This window comes from Sphaeramia orbicularis, chromosome 19 (genome assembly GCF_902148855.1).
Source record: "Sphaeramia orbicularis chromosome 19, fSphaOr1.1, whole genome shotgun sequence".
Lineage (NCBI taxonomy): Eukaryota > Metazoa > Chordata > Actinopteri > Kurtiformes > Apogonidae > Sphaeramia > Sphaeramia orbicularis.
In genome coordinates, this window is record NC_043975.1 from 52,591,334 (window position 1) to 52,616,840 (window position 25,507).

At 44.0% G+C, this 25,507-nt stretch overlaps 1 protein-coding gene across 1 annotated transcript in view; it reads left to right on the plus strand.

Annotated features, from left to right (window-relative positions):
• The first annotated feature begins 1,684 nt into the window (after positions 1-1,684).
• Positions 1,685-25,507, plus strand: part of LOC115439495 (voltage-dependent T-type calcium channel subunit alpha-1G-like) — a 127,251-nt gene continuing 103,428 nt past the window's right edge. The window contains 3 exon segments of the mRNA XM_030163309.1: positions 1,685-1,695; positions 9,657-9,780; positions 22,882-22,950. Coding sequence (XP_030019169.1) covers positions 1,685-1,695; positions 9,657-9,780; positions 22,882-22,950 — 204 coding nt within the window.

The following is a 25,507-nucleotide window of genomic DNA, read 5'->3' on the forward strand; positions in this document are numbered from 1 at the left end:
AACAGAGTGAAAGAAACGTGTCTGTTAGTTCCTTCTTATGTCTGAACTGACTACGGGAACACCGCAAGGACAAAACATACGTTAGTGACACTTATTCCCACCACTAGAGGGCCCCCTTTGTTTACTTTGAACAACTGAACATCACATATTATTGGGCTTATTAGTATTAGTACTGATTAGTGGGACTAAGACTCCTGTCAATCACTCACAAGTGTAAATAAACATGTGTGGACATAAACATGTGTAACAGTAGCGGTCTGTTCCATGGACATTTTCATTTAAATGTCTTCAGATGGTGGGGGGGAGAAGGACACAGGTGTTTGGAAGCACTGACATGTGCAATTATTTTTATCAGCGGAGTACTGCAGTCTGAAATATCACTGAAAGGAAATACACGCTGTTGAGGCAAACCCCCCCCATAACTATGCGATTAATCATGATTAATTGCAGAAATCCATGCGATTAATTGTGATTAAAAATTTTAATTGCTGCCCAGCACTAATAAAACATGAGAAAACAAGGTGAAATAAATGGGCAGCCCACCTCTACGGCTGCATCCAGGAACAAAGTAATAAGTGAAGACGAGGTTGGGAGTAGAAGAACTGTGACCCTGGACCGGCCCGGCTGCCTCACTTTTATGGTCCGGCTGGCTGGTCCAATCCTTGCATGAGATCTGGCATCCACACATGTAAGATATCATCCCCTCGTGCACAGACGATCTGACACGCCCTCAGACAGACACACAGACCCTCCTCTGGGTTGAACCAGACCTCAGCCTGACTGATGCTACTTCCAGTGGAGTCAGTCTGATCAATGAATTCATTCCATTGGTTTTTCTAGTGCAGGGCTGTCAGACCCATGATAGTTCAGTTCCACATTCAACCCAATATGACCAGGAAAATAATAACAGTGAAAAAAGAAAAATTAAATTATGATAATGTGCATCTACAAAATTTCCTTAAAAATCTGAATAACATGAACAACTTCAAATGTCTTAAGAAAAACAAATGTAATCTTAACAATGTTATGGCTCAGTTTATCAGTTTATTTACGCATGTGTGTTACAACTTACATTACAATTACAAATACACAAAACATTTAATAACAAGCAGAATGTTGGTCAAATTGCATTTACTTCTCTTAAAACATTTCAGATTGTTCATATTTGTTCAGGTTATTCACATGTTTTTGAAAAAGGAAAGTTTGTTGATGTAAATATTTTCATGTAATTTTACTTTTTTACACTAAAACAAGGAGAAAATTTGCGGTTGTCATTATTTATAGGTTATTCTGACAGTATTTTACTGCTCTGACCCACTTTAGATCATACAGTATGTGTCTGTATGTGGAACCTGAACTCAAATGATTTTGACACCACTGATCGGTACTATCTTCAGTGTAAATTTTGCATTTCACAAATTCATCTCACAGGCCGGATTGGACTGTTCGGTGGACCAGATGTGGCCCCTGGGCTGCATGTTGGACCCCTGTGCTCTAATAATTGATCAGGTTAATCAGATCTGCAGGTTATTCTATACTCTGTAAGAACGGCTAGGCCCCCCCCCAGGGACACTTTGGATTTCTTTATTGAAGTTTTGACATCATTCATGCAGAACTTTTTCTCGTGTGGTGTCCAGAGCTACTGTGTGAATTTGAAGTGGGGGGGTGGGGGGTGCTTGAATACATGGTGTCCAGGTATGATAGAGGCTGTAGCGGTGCCAGCCTCTGTTCTGTATGAATAAGGTTCAGCAGTCAGTGGCTTCACACAGACCCAGTGAGTGTTGACCCAACGGCACCGGCACCACTAAAGAAAACCACCAGCCCTGAGCACAGTCCTCCTCATGTGCACTTCCACCCATGTAAGGCATCACAGTGGGTTCGATGCACACTGTAATCCCCTCCAGTCATATATAATGACCATTCCCTCCTCCTTTCTGTTTGTTGTCATGAGCTAAAAGCCTTGGAACCTTTTCATGTCTGCTTATGAAAGTCAGGCATAATTCATGACTCCTAATTCTACAGCGGTTCATGACAGACTTACTGGATGGGAGACAAGTTCTCTTCAATTGAATGAGATCTTTCATGACTTGTTAAGTGTCCACAAGCACTAAATGTCCTTAGAAATGATGGAATATAAACCAGCGTATAGAGGGTCTGCACATCCGTCACCCCCCCCCACCCAGGCCACGCCCCTCTCAGTCAGACTGAGTGTCTTAAACCAACCTGCTCAACATGACGGAGTACAGCAGTAAACACAGCCAGAGCAAAGGAGCATGGGAAATCTGAAATTAAATGAAGGACAGTTGGACTGGACATGGATCTGTACCAGCTACCAAAGAACAAGTGGTCCAGAACTAGGACCAGAACCAGCTGATCCAAAGGGTCCAAAACTAGGCCCAGAACCAGCTGATCCAAAGGGTCTAAAACTAGGGCCCAGAACCAGCTGATCCAAGGCTCCAAAACTAGGACCAGAACCAGCTGATCCAAAGGCTCCAAAACGAGGGCCCAGAACCAGCTGATCCAAAGGGTCTAAAACTAGGGCCCAGAACCAGCTGATCCAAAGGCTCCAAAACTAGGGCCCAGAACCAGCTGATCCAAAGGCTCCAAAACTAGGACCAGAACCAGCTGATCCAAAGGGTCTAAAACTAGAGCCCAGAACCAGCTGATCCAAAGGCTCCAAAAGTAGGGCCCAGAACCAGCTGATCCAAGGCTCCAAAACTAGGACCAGAACCAGCTGATCCAAAGGGTCTAAAACTAGGGCCCAGAACCAGCTGATCCAAAGGCTCCAAAACTAGGACCAGAACCAGCTGATCCAAAGGGTCTAAAACTAGGGCCCAGAACCAGCTGATCCAAAGGCTCCAAAACTAGGACCAGAACCAGCTGATCCAAAGGGTCTAAAACTAGGGCCCAGAACCAGCTGATCCAAAGGCTCCAAAACGAGGGCCCAGAACCAGCTGATCCAAAGGGTCTAAAACTAGGGCCCAGAACCAGCTGATCCAAAGGCTCCAAAACTAGGGCCCAGAACCAGCTGATCCAAAGGCTCCAAAACTAGGACCAGAACCAGCTGATCCAAAGGGTCTAAAACTAGAGCCCAGAACCAGCTGATCCAAAGGCTCCAAAAGTAGGGCCCAGAACCAGCTGATCCAAAGGCTCCAAAACTAGGACCAGAACCAGCTGATCCAAAGGGTCTAAAACTAGGGCCCAGAACCAGCTGATCCAAAGGCTCCAAAACTAGGACCAGAACCAGCTGATCCAAAGGGTCTAAAACTAGGGCCCAGAACCAGCTGATCCAAAGGCTCCAAAACTAGGACCAGAACCAGCTGATCCAAAGGGTCCAAAACTAGGGCCCAGAACCAGCTGATCCAAAGGGTCCAAAACTAGGGCCCAGAACCAGCTGATCCAAAGGCTCCAAAACTAGGACCAGAACCAGCTGATCCAAAGGGTCTAAAACTAGGGCCCAGAACCAGCTGATCCAAAGGCTCCAAAACTAGGGCCCAGAACCAGCTGATCCAAAGGCTCCAAAACTAGGACCAGAACCAGCTGATCTAAAGGGTCCAAAACTAGGCCCAGAACCAGCTGATCCAAAGGCTCCAAAACTAGGACCAGAACCAGCTGATCCAAAGGGTCTAAAACTAGGGCCCAGAACCAGCTGATCCAAAGGCTCCAAAACTAGGACCAGAACCAGCTGATCCAAAGGCTCCAAAACTAGGACCAGAACCAGCTGATCCAAAGGGTCTAAAACTAGGGCCCAGAACCAGCTGATCCAAAGGCTCCAAAACTAGGACCAGAACCAGCTGATCCAAAGGGTCTAAAACTAGAGCCCAGAACCAGCTGATCCAAAGGCTCCAAAAGTAGGGCCCAGAACCAGCTGATCCAAAGGCTCCAAAACTAGGACCAGAACCAGCTGATCCAAAGGGTCTAAAACTAGGGCCCAGAACCAGCTGATCCAAAGGCTCCAAAACTAGGACCAGAACCAGCTGATCCAAAGGGTCTAAAACTAGGGCCCAGAACCAGCTGATCCAAAGGGTCCAAAACTAGGGCCCAGAACCAGCTGATCCAAAGGGTCCAAAACTAGGGCCCAGAACCAGCTGATCCAAAGGCTCCAAAACTAGGACCAGAACCAGCTGATCCAAAGGGTCTAAAACTAGGGCCCAGAACCAGCTGATCCAAAGGCTCCAAAACTAGGGCCCAGAACCAGCTGATCCAAAGGCTCCAAAACTAGGACCAGAACCAGCTGATCTAAAGGGTCCAAAACTAGGCCCAGAACCAGCTGATCCAAAGGCTCCAAAACTAGGACCAGAACCAGCTGATCCAAAGGGTCTAAAACTAGGGCCCAGAACCAGCTGATCCAAAGGCTCCAAAACGAGGGCCCAGAACCAGCTGATCCAAAGGGTCTAAAACTAGGGCCCAGAACCAGCTGATCCAAAGGCTCCAGAACTAGGACCAGAACCAGCTGATCCAAAGGGTCCAAAACTAGGACCAGAACCAGCTGATCCAAAGGGTCTAAAACTAGGGCCCAGAACCAGCTGATCCAAAGGCTCCAAAACTAGGACCAGAACCAGCTGATCCAAAGGCTCCAAACGAGGGCCCAGAACCAGCTGATCCAAAGGGTCTAAAACTAGGGCCCAGAACCAGCTGATCCAAAGGCTCCAAAACTAGGGCCCAGAACCAGCTGATCCAAAGGCTCCAAAACTAGGACCAGAACCAGCTGATCCAAAGGGTCTAAAACTAGAGCCCAGAACCAGCTGATCCAAAGGCTCCAAAAGTAGGGCCCAGAACCAGCTGATCCAAAGGCTCCAAAACTAGGACCAGAACCAGCTGATCCAAAGGGTCTAAAACTAGGGCCCAGAACCAGCTGATCCAAAGGCTCCAAAACTAGGACCAGAACCAGCTGATCCAAAGGCTCTAAAACTAGGGCCCAGAACCAGCTGATCCAAAGGCTCCAAAACTAGGACCAGAACCAGCTGATCCAAAGGGTCCAAAACTAGGGCCCAGAACCAGCTGATCCAAAGGCTCCAAAACTAGGGCCCAGAACCAGCTGATCCAAAGGCTCCAAAACTAGGACCAGAACCAGCTGATCCAAAGGCTCCAAAACTAGGCCCAGAACCAGCTGATCCAAAGGGTCTAAAACTAGGGCCCAGAACCAGCTGATCCAAAGGCTCCAAAACTAGGACCAGAACCAGCTGATCCAAAGGCTCCAAAACGAGGGCCCAGAACCAGCTGATCCAAAGGGTCTAAAACTAGGGCCCAGAACCAGCTGATCCAAAGGCTCCAAAACTAGGGCCCAGAACCAGCTGATCCAAAGGCTCCAAAACTAGGACCAGAACCAGCTGATCCAAAGGGTCTAAAACTAGAGCCCAGAACCAGCTGATCCAAAGGCTCCAAAACTAGGACCAGAACCAGCTGATCCAAAGGGTCTAAAACTAGGGCCCAGAACCAGCTGATCCAAAGGCTCCAAAACTAGGACCAGAACCAGCTGATCCAAAGGGTCTAAAACTAGGGCCCAGAACCAGCTGATCCAAAGGCTCCAAAACTAGGACCAGAACCAGCTGATCCAAAGGGTCCAAAACTAGGGCCCAGAACCAGCTGATCCAAAGGGTCCAAAACTAGGACCAGAACCAGCTGATCCAAAGGGTCTAAAACTAGGGCCCAGAACCAGCTGATCCAAAGGCTCCAAAACTAGGGCCCAGAACCAGCTGATCCAAAGGCTCCAAAACTAGGACCAGAACCAGCTGATCCAAAGGGTCCAAAACTAGGCCCAGAACCAGCTGATCCAAAGGCTCCAAAACTAGGACCAGAACCAGCTGATCCAAAGGGTCTAAAACTAGGGCCCAGAACCAGCTGATCCAAAGGCTCCAAAACGAGGGCCCAGAACCAGCTGATCCAAAGGGTCTAAAACTAGGGCCCAGAACCAGCTGATCCAAAGGCTTCAGAACTAGGACCAGAACCAGCTGATCCAAAGGGTCCAAAACTAGGCCCAGAACCAGCTGATCCAAAGGGTCTAAAACTAGGGCCCAGAACCAGCTGATCCAAAGGCTCCAAAACTAGGACCAGAACCAGCTGATCCAAAGGCTCCAAAATGAGGGCCCAGAACCAGCTGATCCAAAGGGTCTAAAACTAGGGCCCAGAACCAGCTGATCCAAAGGCTCCAAAACTAGGGCCCAGAACCAGCTGATCCAAAGGCTCCAAAACTAGGACCAGAACCAGCTGATCCAAAGGGTCTAAAACTAGAGCCCAGAACCAGCTGATCCAAAGGCTCCAAAACTAGGGCCCAGAACCAGCTGATCCAAAGGCTCCAAAACTAGGACCAGAACCAGCTGATCCAAAGGGTCTAAAACTAGGGCCCAGAACCAGCTGATCCAAAGGCTCCAAAACTAGGACCAGAACCAGCTGATCCAAAGGGTCTAAAACTAGGGCCCAGAACCAGCTGATCCAAAGGCTCCAAAACTAGGACCAGAACCAGCTGATCCAAAGGCTCCAAAACTAGGACCAGAACCAGCTGATCCAAAGGGTCTAAAACTAGGGCCCAGAACCAGCTGATCCAAAGGGTCTAAAACTAGGGCCCAGAACCAGCTGATCCAAAGGCTCCAAAACTAGGACCAGAACCAGCTGATCCAAAGGCTCCAAAACTAGGGCCCAGAACCAGCTGATCCAAAGGCTCCAAAACTAGGACCAGAACCAGCTGATCCAAAGGGTCTAAAACTAGGGCCCAGAACCAGCTGATCCAAAGGCTCCAAAACTAGGACCAGAACCAGCTGATCCAAAGGGTCTAAAACTAGGGCCCAGAACCAGCTGATCCAAAGGCTCCAAAACTAGGACCAGAACCAGCTGATCCAAAGGCTCCAAAACTAGGACCAGAACCAGCTGATCCAAAGGGTCTAAAACTAGGGCCCAGAACCAGCTGATCCAAAGGCTCCAAAACTAGGGCCCAGAACCAGCTGATCCAAAGGGTCCAAAACTAGGACCAGAACCAGCTGATCCAAAGGGTCCAAAACTAGGGCCCAGAACCAGCTGATCCAAAGGCTCCAAAACTAGGGACCAGAACCAGCTGATCCAAAGGCTCCAAAATGAGGGCCCAGAACCAGCTGATCCAAAGGGTCTAAAACTAGGGCCCAGAACCAGCTGATCCAAAGGGTCCAAAACTAGGCCCAGAACCAGCTGATCCAAAGGCTCCAAAACTAGGACCAGAACCAGCTGATCCAAAGGGTCTAAAACTAGGGCCCAGAACCAGCTGATCCAAAGGCTCCAAAATGAGGGCCCAGAACCAGCTGATCCAAAGGCTCCAAAACTAGGACCAGAACCAGCTGATCCAAAGGGTCCAAAACTAGGCCCAGAACCAGCTGATCCAAAGGCTCCAAAACTAGGACCAGAACCAGCTGATCCAAAGGGTCTAAAACTAGGGCCCAGAACCAGCTGATCCAAAGGCTCCAAAACGAGGGCCCAGAACCAGCTGATCCAAAGGGTCTAAAACTAGGGCCCAGAACCAGCTGATCCAAAGGCTTCAGAACTAGGACCAGAACCAGCTGATCCAAAGGGTCCAAAACTAGGCCCAGAACCAGCTGATCCAAAGGGTCTAAAACTAGGGCCCAGAACCAGCTGATCCAAAGGCTCCAGAACTAGGACCAGAACCAGCTGATCCAAAGGCTCCAAAATGAGGGCCCAGAACCAGCTGATCCAAAGGGTCTAAAACTAGGGCCCAGAACCAGCTGATCCAAAGGCTCCAAAACTAGGGCCCAGAACCAGCTGATCCAAAGGCTCCAAAACTAGGACCAGAACCAGCTGATCCAAAGGGTCTAAAACTAGAGCCCAGAACCAGCTGATCCAAAGGCTCCAAAACTAGGGCCCAGAACCAGCTGATCCAAAGGCTCCAAAACTAGGACCAGAACCAGCTGATCCAAAGGGTCTAAAACTAGGGCCCAGAACCAGCTGATCCAAAGGCTCCAAAACTAGGACCAGAACCAGCTGATCCAAAGGGTCTAAAACTAGGGCCCAGAACCAGCTGATCCAAAGGCTCCAAAACTAGGACCAGAACCAGCTGATCCAAAGGCTCCAAAACTAGGACCAGAACCAGCTGATCCAAAGGGTCTAAAACTAGGGCCCAGAACCAGCTGATCCAAAGGGTCTAAAACTAGGGCCCAGAACCAGCTGATCCAAAGGCTCCAAAACTAGGACCAGAACCAGCTGATCCAAAGGCTCCAAAACTAGGGCCCAGAACCAGCTGATCCAAAGGCTCCAAAACTAGGACCAGAACCAGCTGATCCAAAGGGTCTAAAACTAGGGCCCAGAACCAGCTGATCCAAAGGCTCCAAAACTAGGACCAGAACCAGCTGATCCAAAGGGTCTAAAACTAGGGCCCAGACCCAGCTGATCCAAAGGCTCCAAAACTAGGACCAGAACCAGCTGATCCAAAGGCTCCAAAACTAGGACCAGAACCAGCTGATCCAAAGGGTCTAAAACTAGGGCCCAGAACCAGCTGATCCAAAGGCTCCAAAACTAGGGCCCAGAACCAGCTGATCCAAAGGGTCCAAAACTAGGACCAGAACCAGCTGATCCAAAGGGTCCAAAACTAGGGCCCAGAACCAGCTGATCCAAAGGCTCCAAAACTAGGGCCCAGAACCAGCTGATCCAAAGGCTCCAAAACTAGGGCCCAGAACCAGCTGATCCAAAGGTCATTTCCAGTAGGTCGTGGACTGACCCCAGTGAATCTATGCATGATCTACTGGGACTGAGCAGATTTCCTGAGTCTAGTTCAGATCCAGTCCTTTATCCAACACAGATACTACTGCTGTGGACCAGCAGGGCACCACTGCATTCTGGGAAATTAGCAGATTTACACCACCTGGTTTAAATTAACACATTATTCTGGTAATATTATGGTTTTCTTGTCAGAATGACGACTTTAATCTCATAAACCAATGACATTTTTGTTAAATTATGAGTTGTTTTTTTTTTTTTATAACTATGACTTTATTCTCATTAAATTCCAGGTTTTATCTCCATATTTTCTGACTTTCTTCTGGTAGTGCCCAGTGTTTTTCTTTTCTTCTGTGGTCCTAATACTCCGTCGTAGCTTTATTCTCCAGTTCCTCCGTATTTGTAAAACTAGGTTGGCCTCAGTTTCAGTTCGTTTACTAATCATGTAGGAGCACAAGGTTCACAATCACAAAATGAGACAAAAACCAGGAAAGATCTCATCATGAAACCAGGAGCTGCACTAAGAAGGACCGTTAGCCAAACAATAGGTCATTTCAGGTCTGATTGGACCCAAAAATACAGCATCAGTGAATGTTAGCTGACCCCAAACAGGATCCACAGATCTAGGTTTGGTTTCCTGGATTTGTGGATCCATCTCCTTCTCTTTTCTGTCTTTGGGTGTCTGTAAACGATAGCTCCCACTGCTTTAAGAACCTGAAAATACAATCAACCAACAACAGCTCTGCTTCATTTTGGATTCAATATTGTTCTTCAGTTTCGACAGGATTGAAGCCATCGCTGTCACTCATCTCCCTCTTTCTGACACTCAGTGGGCGGAGCCACGGTGACTTCCGCTAGCGCTGACGTCACATGCAGACCCTGTATAATGTGTTGATCTCGCTTCCATCTCCACCTCCATCTCTACTCTTGTCAGTGTCAGTGAATGTGTCTTTCTTTGACAGGTTTCGCATCACGTGCAATAAGATCATCACACACAAGATGTTTGACCACGTGGTGTTGGTCATTATCTTCCTCAACTGCATCACCATTGCCATGGAGAGGCCTCGCATCGACCCAAGCAGTGCCGTGAGTCCAACCGCTAACACTGACCCTAACACTGACCCTACCCCACAACAATGTCACCCATTCTGTGCCAGACTAAGGGCTCTTTTTTGCTCTACCTTAAAAACGTAGACGCTTATGGATGGAGTGTTCTGTCCGTCTTCAGTGTACATGCCGTTCTTAATTCTGTCCATTTTCTGGGAGCTTGTGGATGCAAACCCAGATGGAGAATACAGAGCAGTACCACCTGGAGGTAGTGTTGAAATTTGAAGACAGTAATTTCCATAAATAGTGGGATTTTTCTAAGAGGGACTGTGATTTAGTGAAAAACAAGACACATTTATGACAATGACTCTTCTCAGTATCAGCATTAGTTTCCACATTGGTAAAACCTCGTCTGTCGTCACCATGTTTGTTACTATTGATTTTCTTCTTATTATTATTAAAAACTTTACTCTTCTTCATGGTATTTGGCCAGTATGGTAATTAAGAGCGGCGCCCTCTGGTGGATTGATTGACAAATGCAGAGAAGTATGAAGGCAGTGACATAAAACAACATTAGAAATGGACGTACCTATTTTCATACATAAAGTGACCATAAATGATCCTTAAGGGACATGGATCAAACTGGAAAATACAGATAGAGATGGGTAAGGTATACAATGTATTTATGTATTTATTTATCCTTTTTGAATGTTGGACTTTAATCCTTTTGTTGTTTAGTTTTAATGCTAATTCAAAATAAATAAACAAACAAACAAATAAACAAATGTGCATGGGGATGTTCGCGAATTCCAAGAGTGCCGACAGTTTGGTTCAGGTCAAAGTTAGTGCCAGCAATATAGGTTATAGGTGTAAAAAAACTCAGTCACAACCTGCCTGTTATTTCTACTAGTTTTTACCCTCGGCCACACTGGCCACAGGGTATTGTCATCAGTTGGTCATCCGTCTGTCCGTCTATCCAAATCTTTGCCATGCACTGATAAGTCAGGCCACTAGGGGGCAGGCCCCCACAGAGTCAGCTGGAGTCGGACGTATACATCCTGCAGATATTTGCGCACACTCGCACCACACTCAATGCAAACCCAAATCGACATGACAGTGCACAGCATGGTTAAGAAAAAAGAGAGATGAATGAAAATGCTTCTATGAACCATCATTTGGAATCATTTGGAAAAAAGAACACTGGAGTCTCAACTTCCTGTGGAGACACGATAGAGTGGAAGAATGGGTGAGAGAAATGTAACGAAACAAGAAGAACTTTCAAGAATATTTTGTTCAAGCCTGTGAAAATAACCTTAATGTTAACGTGAATGTTAATGATGTAATGTTAGAGTCCGGCCCGGCATTAGGGATAGGCGACCCAGGCGGCTGACTAGGACGCCATCTGCTGGAGGGGGCGCCAAATTACAGACAAAAAATACAATAAATAAACAAAATAAATAGATAAATAAATACAAATATCTGTATAATAAACTTGAAACACATCCTTTACACTTCCTAGACATGTTTTCTCTTAAATAAATCATAATCAGACCTCAATATGACACATCTTTATTACATGTATCCCACTTTATGGATTCTGTCGTCCACATTTATTTCTTATTCACTGTTAAAGGCATGACACCAGCTCACATGATCTCTTAAACATGCTAAGGATCTCAACAGTTTCAGTTGTTTGTCATTTTATATTTATTTCTCTTACACTTATGGTTCATTTACATTCATTCTTTACCACTGTATGGACTGTTTTACATAAATATGGAATTCCAGTTTATTCAACTGTTGCACAAACCAATTCCTGTATTAATTCACAGTCTCAAACATTTGATGTATTGCACATCAACATATCAGTGAAAGTCAATATTTAGAAAATTTTCATAAGTCAGGCCGAGGGTTTTCTAGTGTGAGGGCCCCCCCCCCCCCCCCCCCCCCAAGGATGAAATTTATTCAGCTGAAGTAGGAATGTAAAACTAGTCAACAACAAATCACACCCTGTATATACATATATTTACTCAGTACCAGAGATGTTGAACATTCTCTGCATTCTCCCTCAACTGTAGTACACAATATTCAAACACAACAGTCAAACACAAGAGTCAAACACATGACAAATGGTGGCGCCACCATGTGGTGCTGTTTGGTGTTACAGTATCATCACTTAAATCAGGCTGTTTTCACAGCTGTCTCTGGGTTTAGGCAGAAAAACCCCTTGGTTAGGCTGAGGGTAAAAAGGAAGGTCTGACTTAAAGATGATAGAACTAAATATATGACTAAACACAGGACTGAACAGGACATGAGCCCAACACTCCACTAGAACAACCTCCTACTGAGGTGTGTGCTCAGAAGTATCACCTGGACCACCCTGATAATGTCTGACATCTAACGAACAACAGCAAGTCTGGAAATGGAACTAAGGGGGGATGACCCCAGAGCAGAATGTGTCGACTTGGGAGTGAAAATGAGCTTGACTGAGCATGACTGACAGCTATAATGACCATCCACAGTCCAAACTCCATCACAGTCTAGGAGTGCTCAGTGTTTCAGCTTCTCTGTACAAACAGTGAAGTCACTTACAAAATAATGTTCTCATGGTATATTCAAGAAACACCAGTGCAACCACAGACAGAAATGTGAAGTTTCAAGGAATAACTCAACTAATAGTAGGGATGGGAGTCGAGAACCGGTTCTTTTTGAGAACCGGCTCCCAGTAGCTCGATTCCTTGGAATCGTTATCCTGTCTGTTTAATGATTCTGCTTATCGATTCCGCCTTCGTTGCGCATACGCGATGATGTCACGCGTACGCTGCATTGTTTTGGTTGGAACGCATCCAACATGGTGTTGAGGCAGAAACGATCTAAACAGACCACACAGGGTCTAAACAGACCACACCGGGTCCAAACAGACCACACCGGGTCTAAACAGACCACACAGGGTCTAAACAGACCACACTGGGTCCAAACAGACCACACCGGGTCCAAACAGACCACACCGGGTCCAAACAGACCACACCGGGTCTAAACAGACCACACCGGGTCCAAACAGACCACGCCGGGTCCTAAACAGACCACACCGGGTCTAACAGACCACACCGGGTCCAAACAGACCACACCGGGTCTAAACAGACCACACCGGGTCCAAACAGACCACACCGGGTCTAAACAGACCACACCGGGTCCAAACAGACCACACCGGGTCCAAACAGACCACACCGGGTCCAAACAGACCACACCGGGTCCAAACAGACCACACCAGGTCCAAACAGACCACACCAGGTCTAAACAGACCATACCAGGTCCAAACAGACCACACCAGGTCTAAACAGACCATACCAGGTCCAAACAGACCATACCAGGTCTAAACAGACCACACCAGGTCTAAACAGACCATACCAGGTCTAAACAGACCACACCAGGTCTAAACAGACCACACCAGGTCTAAACAGACCATACCAGGTCTAAACAGACCACACCAGGTCTAAACAGACCATACCAGGTCTAAACAGACCACACCAGGTCCAGCTGAACTCTGTCAAAGCTTCCATTTCTTCTAAAGGTGGAATCCCTCCAGTCTGCTCAAACATTCGTCCACATGTGACTCATTTACAGGAATGTCACGTATTTGATTCTCTACTCAGCGACACTTGTGAATGTAGCAGCAGAGTGAACGCTGGGCCCAGTTCTGGTTCTGGTGTGGGCAACAAACGTCGTACCCAAATACAAGTTTGCGAAGGCAGGGGAAAGGAAATGAGGCGCACAACAACGGGAGATGAGCAGAGTCAAACCGGTTCCATGTAGTGGACATGTGGCAATAGAGGAGTTAGTAAAGAGTCTGGAGTTTCACTGTCACTGCATGCTGCCGCCACCGCTGCCACCCCCCCCCCCCAAACTGGGCCATGCATCATCTGTTCTTATTCTTATTATTTGTTCATACTGTACATGTTCTATTTTCTGTGCAGATGGAAATATAAAAGACAGTTAATGCAAACACACCTGTTTGTACTCTTTCATTCCCTCAGCCAATGAGAATCGATAAGGAATCAGATCGATAAGCAAAGTCGATAATGGAATCAGAATCGTTAAATTCCTAACAATTCCCATCCCTAACAAACAGTCAATTGCAGTTTGAACAAAACCTTTAAAAAGCCAGAAGAGAACACCTGTCATTGTCAGACAGGATGGCTGCTGTAGTTTTTGCTCCACAGACAAATGGACTGGAACATTGTGTAAGTGAGGACCCACTCCTGTCTGACTGGAAGCCAAGAGCTGCCCCCCCCCCCCCCCCCCCCCCCCCATATCTACTGCACTGCATCATCAACACCATCACCTCCTCAGCTAATGCACCATCCCTTCAAATAGACCAAGGCTGGCTGGATGCCCTGCAGCAACACACACACACACACACACACACACACACACACACTCCATGTCCTCTCCTATTTCCAACAATAGCAACAGAACAAACCCCAGCTGCTCCACAGATAAACACAATAATGTGTTGATAAAGTGTTTGATATATATATATATATATTTTTTTTTTTTCCTCACTGAGCGAGGTGTTCCACAGAGGGGTCTAACTGGGTTCCAGTCTCACTGGAATGCTCTGTTCCGCTTGTTTTGTGACTGAAACACGAGGGAGACAGTGTCATTGTAATTGATTCAATTATGTGTGGGCTGGCGTACGTGGCTAATGTCCAGGAAGGAGATGTTGAACAAACGGAGGCCTCCCATCAGCGCTGCTCAGGCTCATCACAGATCACACACACAGACAGAGCAGGGTGTGACCTTTGACCTCTGTAAAGTCCATTCTATGTGCAGCCAGAAGCTGTACTAACAGTCATATTTGTTGAGGCTATTCACATTTTTTGTAAAAGTATAGTTTGTACATGTGAATATTTTCATGTAATTTTACTTTTTTTTTTTTTTTTTTTACACAAAAATAAAGAAAAAATCCTTATTTCTAGGATAGTATGATAGTATTTTACTGGTCGGGGTTTTTTTTTGTTTTTTTTCATACAGCTTTTGTGGAATTATTTGACCTGCCCCGCAAATAGTAAGTAAAGCTTTATTCATATAGTACTTTTTAAATCAACATGTTACCAAGTGCTTCACATAAAGAAGAGATAGATAAGAACAAATAGGAAAGACAAGAATAAGAAAACAGTTTCAACATGTAGAGACAAACTTTCTGGCACAAGCAACACACACTGAACGAACACCATGGACACATATGTCCCAAACAACCCCTAAGACAGACCCACAACCAGCACTGAATACACCAAAACAGACACAATATAGATGGAAACACCCCCCCCCCCCCACACACACACACACACACACACACACACACACACTACACTGTCCTGATTGAATGAAATGCTTGTTTCTAAAAGTGAGTTTTTCAGAGTTGCTTGAAGGTGTCTATAGAATCTGATGATCTGATGAACTGGGGAAGACTATTCCAGAGGGTTGGACCAGAACTGCAAAAGCACAGTCACCTTTAGTTGAGAAGTTGGAGCGGGGGATGGATAGGAGGTGAAGGTTTGATGAACAGAGTGGTCGTAGGGTGAGGAGGAAATTAGGAGGTCAGAAATGGAACTGGGGCCGAGGTTGTGCAGGGCTTTAAAAGTCATTAGGAGTATTTTGAAGTGGATGCAGAATTTTATTGGAAGCCAGTGTAGGGATGTGAGAACTGGAGTGATGTGGGACCAACGACTGGTGTGTGTTCACAACCTGAACGAACTGTAGACGATGAAGGGAGGACTGTCTGAGGAGGTGAAGAGTGAGTGTCAGTAGTCTAGACAGGAGAAAATGAAGGTGTGGGTGAGGAGCTGGAGGTCAGAAGGGGAGAGGATGGGTCTGATTTGGTGATATTTGTGAGTTGGAGGAAACAGGACTGGACCAGCTTAGTGACCTGGTGTTAGACAGATAGATGTTGGTCAAAGATGATACCAAGGGTTTGAACAGTGGGTGTGATGTTGGAGTGGAGGAACCAGTAAACTGTCCAACTGAAGTGGAGAAGGGGTCTGGTCCCATTATTAGAATTTCTGTTTTACTAGGGTTTAGGTGAAGGAAACTGTGGGACATCCAGTCTTTAATGGCAGCTAAACATGGAGGGGGGAGAGTTGATTAAGGTTGTTGATTTCTGTGGAGATGTAGATTTGGATGTCATCGGCATAACAGCGATAGGATATGTCATGGAACTGGCTGAGCAGTTGACCAAGGGGTAGCATGTACAGGGAGAACAGGACAGGGCCGAGTACTGAGCCCTGAGGCACTCCACACAGGAGGTTACGTGGTTGTTGATGTGAATGTTGAAGTGTGTGAATGGAACCAGTTCAGTGCTGTACCAGTGGTACCAGCCCAGTTCTGGAGTCTGTCTCAGAGGATTTCATGGTCAGTGGTGTGGAAGGCTGCTGTTAGGTCCAGCAACATGAGAATGGAATGTTCACCGCTGTCTGCGTGCATCAGGATGTCGTTTGTTACTTTCAGTAGTGCGGTCTCAGTGCTATGTTTGTGACGGAAACCAGACTGAAATTTGTCAAATATTTTATTACCTTCAACTAAGTTGAGAAGTTGATCTGTAACCATTTTTTCTAGGATTTTGGATATGAATGGTAATCTGGAGATTGGTCTGTAGTTCTGTGGTTGGATCAAGGGTGGGTTTTTGAGAAGGGCTTGGACACTGGCAATTTTAAACTAATCAGGGACGGAGCCGGAAGTGAGAGAGTGGCTGATTATGGAGAGTATACTTGGGCCCAGGACCAGGAAGACAGATCTGATGAATGGAGATGGGACTGTATCATAGAAATAGAAACAGACCCGTACCAACCCAACCCGGGTCCGCTGATCTGCACATCACTACCTTGTGCTCCATGTTTTCATGTAGAAAGATGAGAGGATCCACATGCACTGAATGAAGGCTCGCATGTTGTCGGGTGGAGGGAAAGAGAGAGAGAGAAGAACACACGACTATTCGACTCCTCCAAAGTAACGTTGACTTGTGCCACAGATGTTGACAAACCGACTTTTCTGTGAATGCCCTAAAACCACCACCTGTTTTCAGAATAGACTACAACCGCTGCTGCTGACAAACAGTTTTGGCGTCCTTGGGTAAATGTTCATTGGAAGTCTGGACCTTATATGTGCAAATGTTGTGATGTAACTAGTTATAGATGCAACAGATTAAGAAGGAATTAAAGTGGGTTGTAGAAATCCACTGGATTTTTGCCAAAATTAATATAAACACAGCTTGGCAGCACCTGGAGGGTTCAAATTTAAACCTTTTGAACTATTAGGGTCCTCAAATACACAAATACATGAACCAAAGACTAATAAAAGTGGGTTTAGCAAAACGTGAGCCCTTTAAAACAACACTTAAAACAACAGTTATCCAGTATGTACATGGTGCTTTTGGCTTATCTCTTGTCTCTTATCTGTTGTTTACACAGTTTCAAGGCATCTCTGGTTCCTCTGGTAAAAAACATGAGACAATTTGATAGAAGTGTCACACACTGACAATTATTAAAGCTGCTACATGTGACTCAGATCAATGCTCGTCATGGTTTATGAAATGTAACAAAGTGTATTATACGCCAAAGAAGGCATGTTCTATCAAAACATCAGCACAGATGAACATGTTCGACGTTGCAGACATGTATAGAAGTCAGAACTTGTGGTTCAGACATAAATATCCTTTCAGTTAATAATCACTCTCTCATTACTTCATGTAGAATTATGCATCTTATATCTTGATAACTTATTTTTTCGTTTTTAGGAACTGAAAGAAGGTAAAGTTGAACTACTTTGGTTCTGGAAGCATTTTGCTTGTAGTAAATTCAGCCAGTTTCCAGCTGTGGGCGCTCCAGTCCAGTCTGCACCCGAGGCCATTACTGAAATGAGATTGAAACGTACGATGCAGTAAACGGCCACAAACAGGAGAATGAACGGCCGTTACTGTTTAGTGAGATGCTTATTGCTCCAGATCTCATTTGTCCCAGCGGTCATTGCGTGACGCTGTTTGTTTGTCTGTGTGGGCTGTTTTGAATTAATGAGGCCGATTGTGTATCGATTTTGCACTCGCTGATTCTATTTGGGCTGCGTCTAACAACCAAACATGTATAATTTATGACTTGGCTGCCTGTGTGGAACTACTCCTCTGAAGTATCGGCTCCACACTGTGCCGGGCTGACACACGTTATATTCTTTACATAGTGATTAAATCGTTGTTACAGAGATAAAATGTTCTAGTCACAACATTCTAGTGTGGAATTCAGGCTGAGTTATTAGTTCACTGTCCTGGAAGTTATGTGACACACTTTGGCGCTTGGCTTCCAGTCCAGTTCTGTTTTGGTCTAGTGCTGGACGTTGCCTGGATACAGCCTTCCTGTTGCTCAGTGGAAATGATTGAGGATGATTATACCACCTATTATGATTTATTATTTCTAATTGAGCTAGGGAACAATACATCACTGTCTGCAGGTCTAAATTGAATTATAGCAACTTTAATAATATGAAATATGCCCCAATCTTAAGTGTTCAGCCGGCGCGTTATTCTTCGACAATAACATTTGGATACACAGATGCAGACTGGACGCCAGTGGAAGTTGCAACGGAACAGATGATGATTGTGTGTTTGGTTCCTTTGAAATACAGGGAGGTTTTCTTTGAGCACAAATGATGTCTGCAAGAATTCATGAATTCACCATTATCTGTGTTCTTCAGCAGGTCGAACACATACAGAAGCTGTTACCTGTTAGCTCTGTTTCCACTGGCTGGAACTGAACAGTTGGATTAGAGAATGCCTCAGTGTTTCAGTCATAACTTGGCCTCTCATATCGCATTCAGCATGTCTTCAGTTCTGGTTCAGTTGTGGTCAGATACGATATTCCAGGCATTAAACATTCAACCACTGGCATCACAGACCCAGAGCGAATGGAGGTGTTTCATTTCTCTCAAGGGTGGTCTGGAGTTCTGTAACTATCTGTTAGGATTGAATAAAAATACAAATGAAACAGCAGCATCTGTATCTGATGATAAATGTATGACGACAAGCTGGCACACACACACACACACAGACACACACACACACGCTAAACTTTGCATCACAGTGTTGATGAATGTGGTCTGTAACTGGAAGGGGAACCTCTGGAGCTAAAACACACTGAAGTTATTGTGTTGCCCTTAAGGCAATTTGTCTAATAAATAAGTTCATGGATTTAATTAATAATATTAAAATCGTTTCTACTTTGCTAAAAGTCATTGTAAGTTGTTTAGATAAATAATTCACAGTTTATTAAAGTTTTGTTCAGAGAATATTATTGCTAAATTGTACTTCCGGTTCCGTTCGCAGTCCTTCCTGTTTCTGATTTTGACTTGTAAACAGAGTCCATCAAAGCCCATGCTAAGCGTGGTACTGCCGTCTGTCTCTGTCCAGGGTGAATCATCAGGCAGAGAATGCCTTACGCTCATTAATATAACTCTAAATGTGTTCAAGATGAGATATCAGTCATTATTTTGGCAAAAGCATCATGTTTGTGTGAACTGTTTGCACTTTGTTTTCAGTGTCATATGACTCAATGTACTGAGAACACTTGTATTGTATGTCACAGTTTGCACCATCATTCTTGGAGAGAACTGAAGCTGTAAAACTCATCCAGGCTCTTCATTGATGGTTTAGCTCAGTGTTTTGACCTAGTTACAACGCTTTTGTTGAAAACACTACAGTGAAAAGGCACCATTCAGTGCTTCATTGTGGTCAACACGTCCCCTGGAACCAGCTCTAAGGGTCGCTCATCAGGATCTACAGGTAGTGCAGCTCCAGCAACAGCAGAGACTGCTGAGGTGAGAGCATCATACGCAAGCAAAGAAGCTAAGCTAAAAGTGGAAAAAGTGGAAATAGATGCAGAGCTTGAAGGGCTAACATTGCAAAGAAAAGCAGATGCAGCAGTAGTCCAGGTACAAGTGCTAGAAGAAGCTGAGGTGAAGCAAGATGGATGTGGAAGCAGAAAAAAGTCAAGGAAACGCCACACACAGACAGGTCTGGTAGAGCGCCTGAACGAACTCTGGGACAAACTGTATTCAGCCGCACAGAAAACCACATTAAGCCTGCTCCCTCTATTTAGGACAGTCTGTTCTTAAAGATAACAGACAGTGGTATGTACAGAGATGAGGACAACAGTTGGGTCGCCCCATTTCCGATTCTGTTTTTCAAGGGACGGTTGGCAACCCTACACACACCGCATCACACTCTGTTATGTGTATGCCAGTACGCACAGCACAGAAAGGAAGCCCTTTTTATATATGTAATTTATTTATTTAATGTATCTTTATCTGGAATGGACATGGAAATACAGCAGCATAGCAGCTTAGTAAAAATATAACAAATCATCTTCCAGTTTGGTTCGTTTTGAGCCCAGAACATTTGCATCACCAGCTTTCCATGGATATGAGTCTAAAGAGTGCGTAGTCACAGCCTGTGGATCAGCCTTTGTTCAGCCTCTGTAGTACCTACTCTCCTCTAATACCTTACATTTCACAGGACTTTTGATAGATTAGTATGATTGGGAACACAGGTATCCTCTTAAAGGCTGTACTGACAAGTTGCCTGGAATAAACAAAGCCAGATGAGGCTCACCACTTCACTCTGACAGAACTCTAATACAACTGAATTTAAAGTAGAACAGTTTATATGGAAGTATGTACAGAAACTGGAGGGGGGGGCTAAAGTCTGCTGTAAGTCATGAATTACAGTCTTTCACCACTGCTTTATTTTTTACATTTCCATTTTTCCATTTCCTCAGTCCATACCTTATGGCCGTTAGCTCATAATGACTGAAAATATGAAAACTTGTTTACAGAGGATATGAGCTGCTGTCGAGCCTGGAATTTATAATTTCTGTTCAAGTATTCCCAGTGATGTCATGCCTGACATTCCCAGAGACTCAGGAAAAAAAAGTGCAAGACTGCCATCAGTGTTTATATGTGTGAGTTTGTGTTCCTTGGAGTTTGTGTGATGGTAGACAGAGGCCATGGGAAAGACAACCACCTACACACACACACACACACACACACACACACATCCAGACATATACATAGACATTAGGCCTAACCCTAACCCTGCAGACAGAGGGGACGCAGGGGAAATAAGCAACCAATCTCGTTCTTGCAGGCAGCTTATTTTCTCTTCTCAGTCCTTGTGGAAGTCAGTAAATAGTCTCCCATGGGCTCCCTGGTCCACAGACACCACTGAGCCACGGGGGGGCATGGAAATGCACACATGAGACTGTGAATAGATGGTGAATTCATTAGGTCCTGATGAGTCTGACTGTGCAAGGCCAGCAACACCAAGCATGTGTTTGGAGCTCATTTAGAAAAGTGACTCAATGTTCAACAGGTGACACATGTTTTCAAAGGGATGCATTTGATTCAAGATCCAGAAAGTGTATTATCATCATCAGCTCACATGTGTTCACAGCTCTTCTGTGTCTGTGTTCATATTAAATCAGTCTCAGTGAATCCAAAGGAACTTTGTGTTGGTAAATGACAGTTGTTCAAATGGACAGGATTTCAGTTCTGTTCAACATGTTGATGCTCATATGAACTATGTTTTCAGCTCAAAAATGAACCATTTCAGCACAATTAATGCTATATTTTCATGTCACATACGGACAAGTTCTATTTGAACTGAACTGAGCTGAAAAACAAATCTTCTCTTCTTTTGGATTCCCCAGTTTTTCTTCCCAGATTCTCTCCTCCATATCACATGTTTTATTTGTACAGGTTCAATCTGGAGTATGGTGCTGATCCATCCTGCTTCTGTTCCACCAATACATACATGAAGAATGGCACACAGCACTGTTTACATCAACACTTTTACAATAAGAAGCATTTTTAGACACAAAGAACAATTCTAGATTGTTCTTTCCTCTTTAGTCTGATGCTAAACTATCCAATAAATAATAGTGCTCCTAGTTTTTGCACAGGGATCATTAGTGTAAACGCTGACATGGCTGCAGAACATCAGTATGATGGGATCCACAACAACCATGTCACATCCGTCCACTGACACATTTAGTGTTTTTGTGTCAGCTGGGATTGTTTTAGATCCACAATACCAACATTTATGAAGAAGAGCACAATTAGCAATAGGAAGTCTGTAAGTTTATTCCTAATAAAGTACTGGGACTGACCAGAGCATCATGGGTAATGTCACGTCCATCCACCAGCAAAAGTTTTCACATACATGTGCTATTCCAAATCCAATATTTATGAAAATAGAGCTTCTACTGTCAGAGAATATCAGTAGTCTGTGCACAAATGGATTAGCATTATTTACACACACTTCTATGACTGTAGGACAACTGTTTTGGACACAAATGGACACTCATTTGAGCCCCTAAGGACAATGTAGCCGGTATACACAGTAGTACTAAGCAATGAAATTCGTACTTTGTGAGTTCCCTTCACATGACTAATGTAAAGACTTAAACTAAACTAAAATGAAATAAAGGAAATAAACTGTACACTAATCCAGGAAAAATTAAACAGGTAAAATAAGATGAAGCAAGTACTTTGTGCAAAGAGTAAGTGTATCAAGATGCAAAAAAGTGAAGATGGATTTATTGTGCAAGATACAGAATACTGTCCCAGTGGTAAGATGTTGAGTGCAAATGTTACCGTTGTGCAAATGTGCACAGATGTGTACAGGTATGAGTTACAGTCTGTCAGTGATTCAGTAGCTTGATGAGCTCTGCATAAGAAAACACATCCCAAAATCACACATGATCTCAATCACAAAATGGTTTTGAAACAAGTTTATTTCCATTGCAGTTTTTCTTAAATAGAAGCACTTTATGTTTGACGACTTCCTGCAGCTCCAGCAAACAGTGCATTTCATCAGTGGCTGCCAGCCATCATTAGTGAGTGCAGTGGATGTACCGTATAAAGATGGTTTCCACACATGGTAATTCATTCATGCATTATTCAGCTGCACACTGCATCGGTTTATTAGTAGAGAAAGAACAAACTTGGTAGGAAAACATGTCTAAAACTTTTCTTTGTTCTTCAAATCATCCCATACTCTAGTTTGAACCAGGCCTCTTGCATCTTCTTTTTCTTTGACAGGAGCGGATCTTCCTCACGTTCTCCAACTACATCTTCACAACAATCTTTGTGGCAGAGATGACAGTAAAGGTAAGTTCTAGAGGTTTCACCTGTGTGCAGATGTGAGGGCTACATAACAGCATTTATCATCAATAATTACTTTAACTTTACCCATATTCACTAAATGTCCAAAAAACAGAAGTGTATAATGTGAGTTTTTCCATGAAATCACAAATGCGATGATTTATTTTTTATTTATTATCGCAAGATGTCATGAGAAGTCATTCCACAGACATGGCGACCAACATAAATATGTGTTGTTTTGAATCCAGAATGCTTGTTACCCCTCTATCCCGTACTTAATTCAAACATAACGTGCCCACACTTGAAAACCTTTGGCCTTTAGTCCACCCTGCGGCAGGGGCCGGAGGTAAATGTGACTTGGTTTTCTCCTGTGTCCACACATACTGCGCTATGTTTGTTTGAAAACTCCTCTTCTTCTTTTGTTGTAACATCCATCAACATCAGTTATTTTTGTTCACGTGACTCTAGTTACCACCTCTTGCAAGCGCAAACATTTTTCTTTGAAAAAACTAGAGTTTGGGCTAAATTGTGTTTTTTCCATTAGGCAAATTTTTATGCACAAGTTATAGTCACGAAATTTGAGGCTCAAAGGAAAAGTGACTACTGATGAACACGTACCGTACAGAGGCTGCGCTGGACATTTTTATTGTTCATCAAAATGACGGACAGAGTTGTAAAAATTCTGTCATGACACATTATTATCTGTCATTTCAAATTGAATTTTTTAATGATAATAGACATATTTAGTTGTATTTAATGTTCAAAATGTCTCTATGATGCAACAGCTGTAGTTGGTGCTGGTTGATAAACCAACGTGATATCATTACTCACATAAATACATGCCACTTTTATTTGGGGTGTTATCATTATAAGCTTTCCGCATGTATGGGCTTAAAGGTCTTTCCATTGTGGTTTTGCACAATGTACCAATTTCTCTATGACTGAAAAACCACCTCTTGCAAGTCAAAAACTTTTCATTGAAAAATGAGAGTTTGGGCAAAATTGACATTTTTCCATCAGGCAAATTTTTGTGCACAAGTTATATTTGCACAATTTGAGAGTTAATGGAAAAGCAACGACTGTTGTCATTATGTCACTACATTAGTCTAAAGTAGAATTTTATTCAACTGTCCTTTGTGACACCTCTACAGCAGACGTACAGCAGGGCTGTCAAACCCATTTTTTTTCAGGTTCCACATTCAGCTCAATTTAATCTGCAGTGGACCGGACCAGTAAAGTAAGAACATGACAGCCAATAAATAATAAACTGCAAATGGTTTTAGTGCAAAAAATAACATTTAATTATGCCAGTATTTACATTTACAAACTAACCAAACAAAAAGGATGTGAATAACCTGAAAAAAAGGACATTTGTTCAGAAATATAAGTGCAGTTTTATCAATATTTTGCCTCGACTTCTCATTTCTACATGTGCATTATAGGTCAGATCTACAAAGACACAACACTTTTAGTAACAGGCAGAATTTTGTTAAAGTTGCACTGAATTCTCTTTATACCAGGGCTTTCAAACTGTTCATTCAGGTTCCACATTCAGTCTGATCTGATCTGCAGTGGACCCAACCAGGAAAATAAGAACAGAAGAACCCAGAAATGATGACAACTGACAATTTATGTCTGTGTTTGAGTGAAAAAAAAAACCAAATTAAATTATGAAAATATTTACTTTTATAAACTATCCAAACAAAACAGATGTGAATAACCTGAAAAAACGGACATTTCTTCAGTAAAATCAGTGTAATTTTCTCAGTCTTCTTCCTCCACTTCTCATTAGTCCATGTGCATTCTGGATCAGATCTCCAAAGACACTAAACACTGAGGAACAGGAAGAAAAGAGTTCAAACTGGACTGAATTTAATACAGACATTTCAGGTTGGACACATTTGTTCAGGTTAGTCACATTTTATTGGTACAGGAGAGTTTGGAAATGGAAAGAGTTTCATAATTTAATGTGATTTTTTTCACTAAAACAAAGACAAACATTTGCAGTTGTCATTATTTACAGACATAATGTCATATTATTTTTTCCATCAAACCCAGTAGTAAATCTGCAGTGGTTCTTCTGTGTGGGTTCTTCTGCTGTTCTTATTGGACTGTAGATCAGATTGGTCTGGATGTGGAACCCACACTAACATGAGTTCCACAGCCTGGACTGTGGAATTTAGACACTTTGATAATTCATCTCGCAGGCCGGACTGGAACCTTTGGGGGGCCGGTTTTGGCCCCCGGGACGCAGGTTTGACACCTGTGACTTACAGTGTCTAATAGAGAAGTCCAGACCAGACTCCAAAAACCAGTCAGACAAAGAAAGACAGAAAATACTGTTTCTGCCTGAGACCTACATCTACTCTAAGCCCCAAACAGAAGTGAAAGCAGCTTTACGATGGAGACTAAAAAAAGAAGCAGGAATGAAAGACTCACACACACACACACACACACACACAGTGTTCAGAGCTGTTTCAGAAGCACAGACTGGTCTCACTCTTCAAATGTCCCTGCTTTGAATGGAAGCCTATGCAGGCGTGGGCAGGAGTGAACAGAGGCG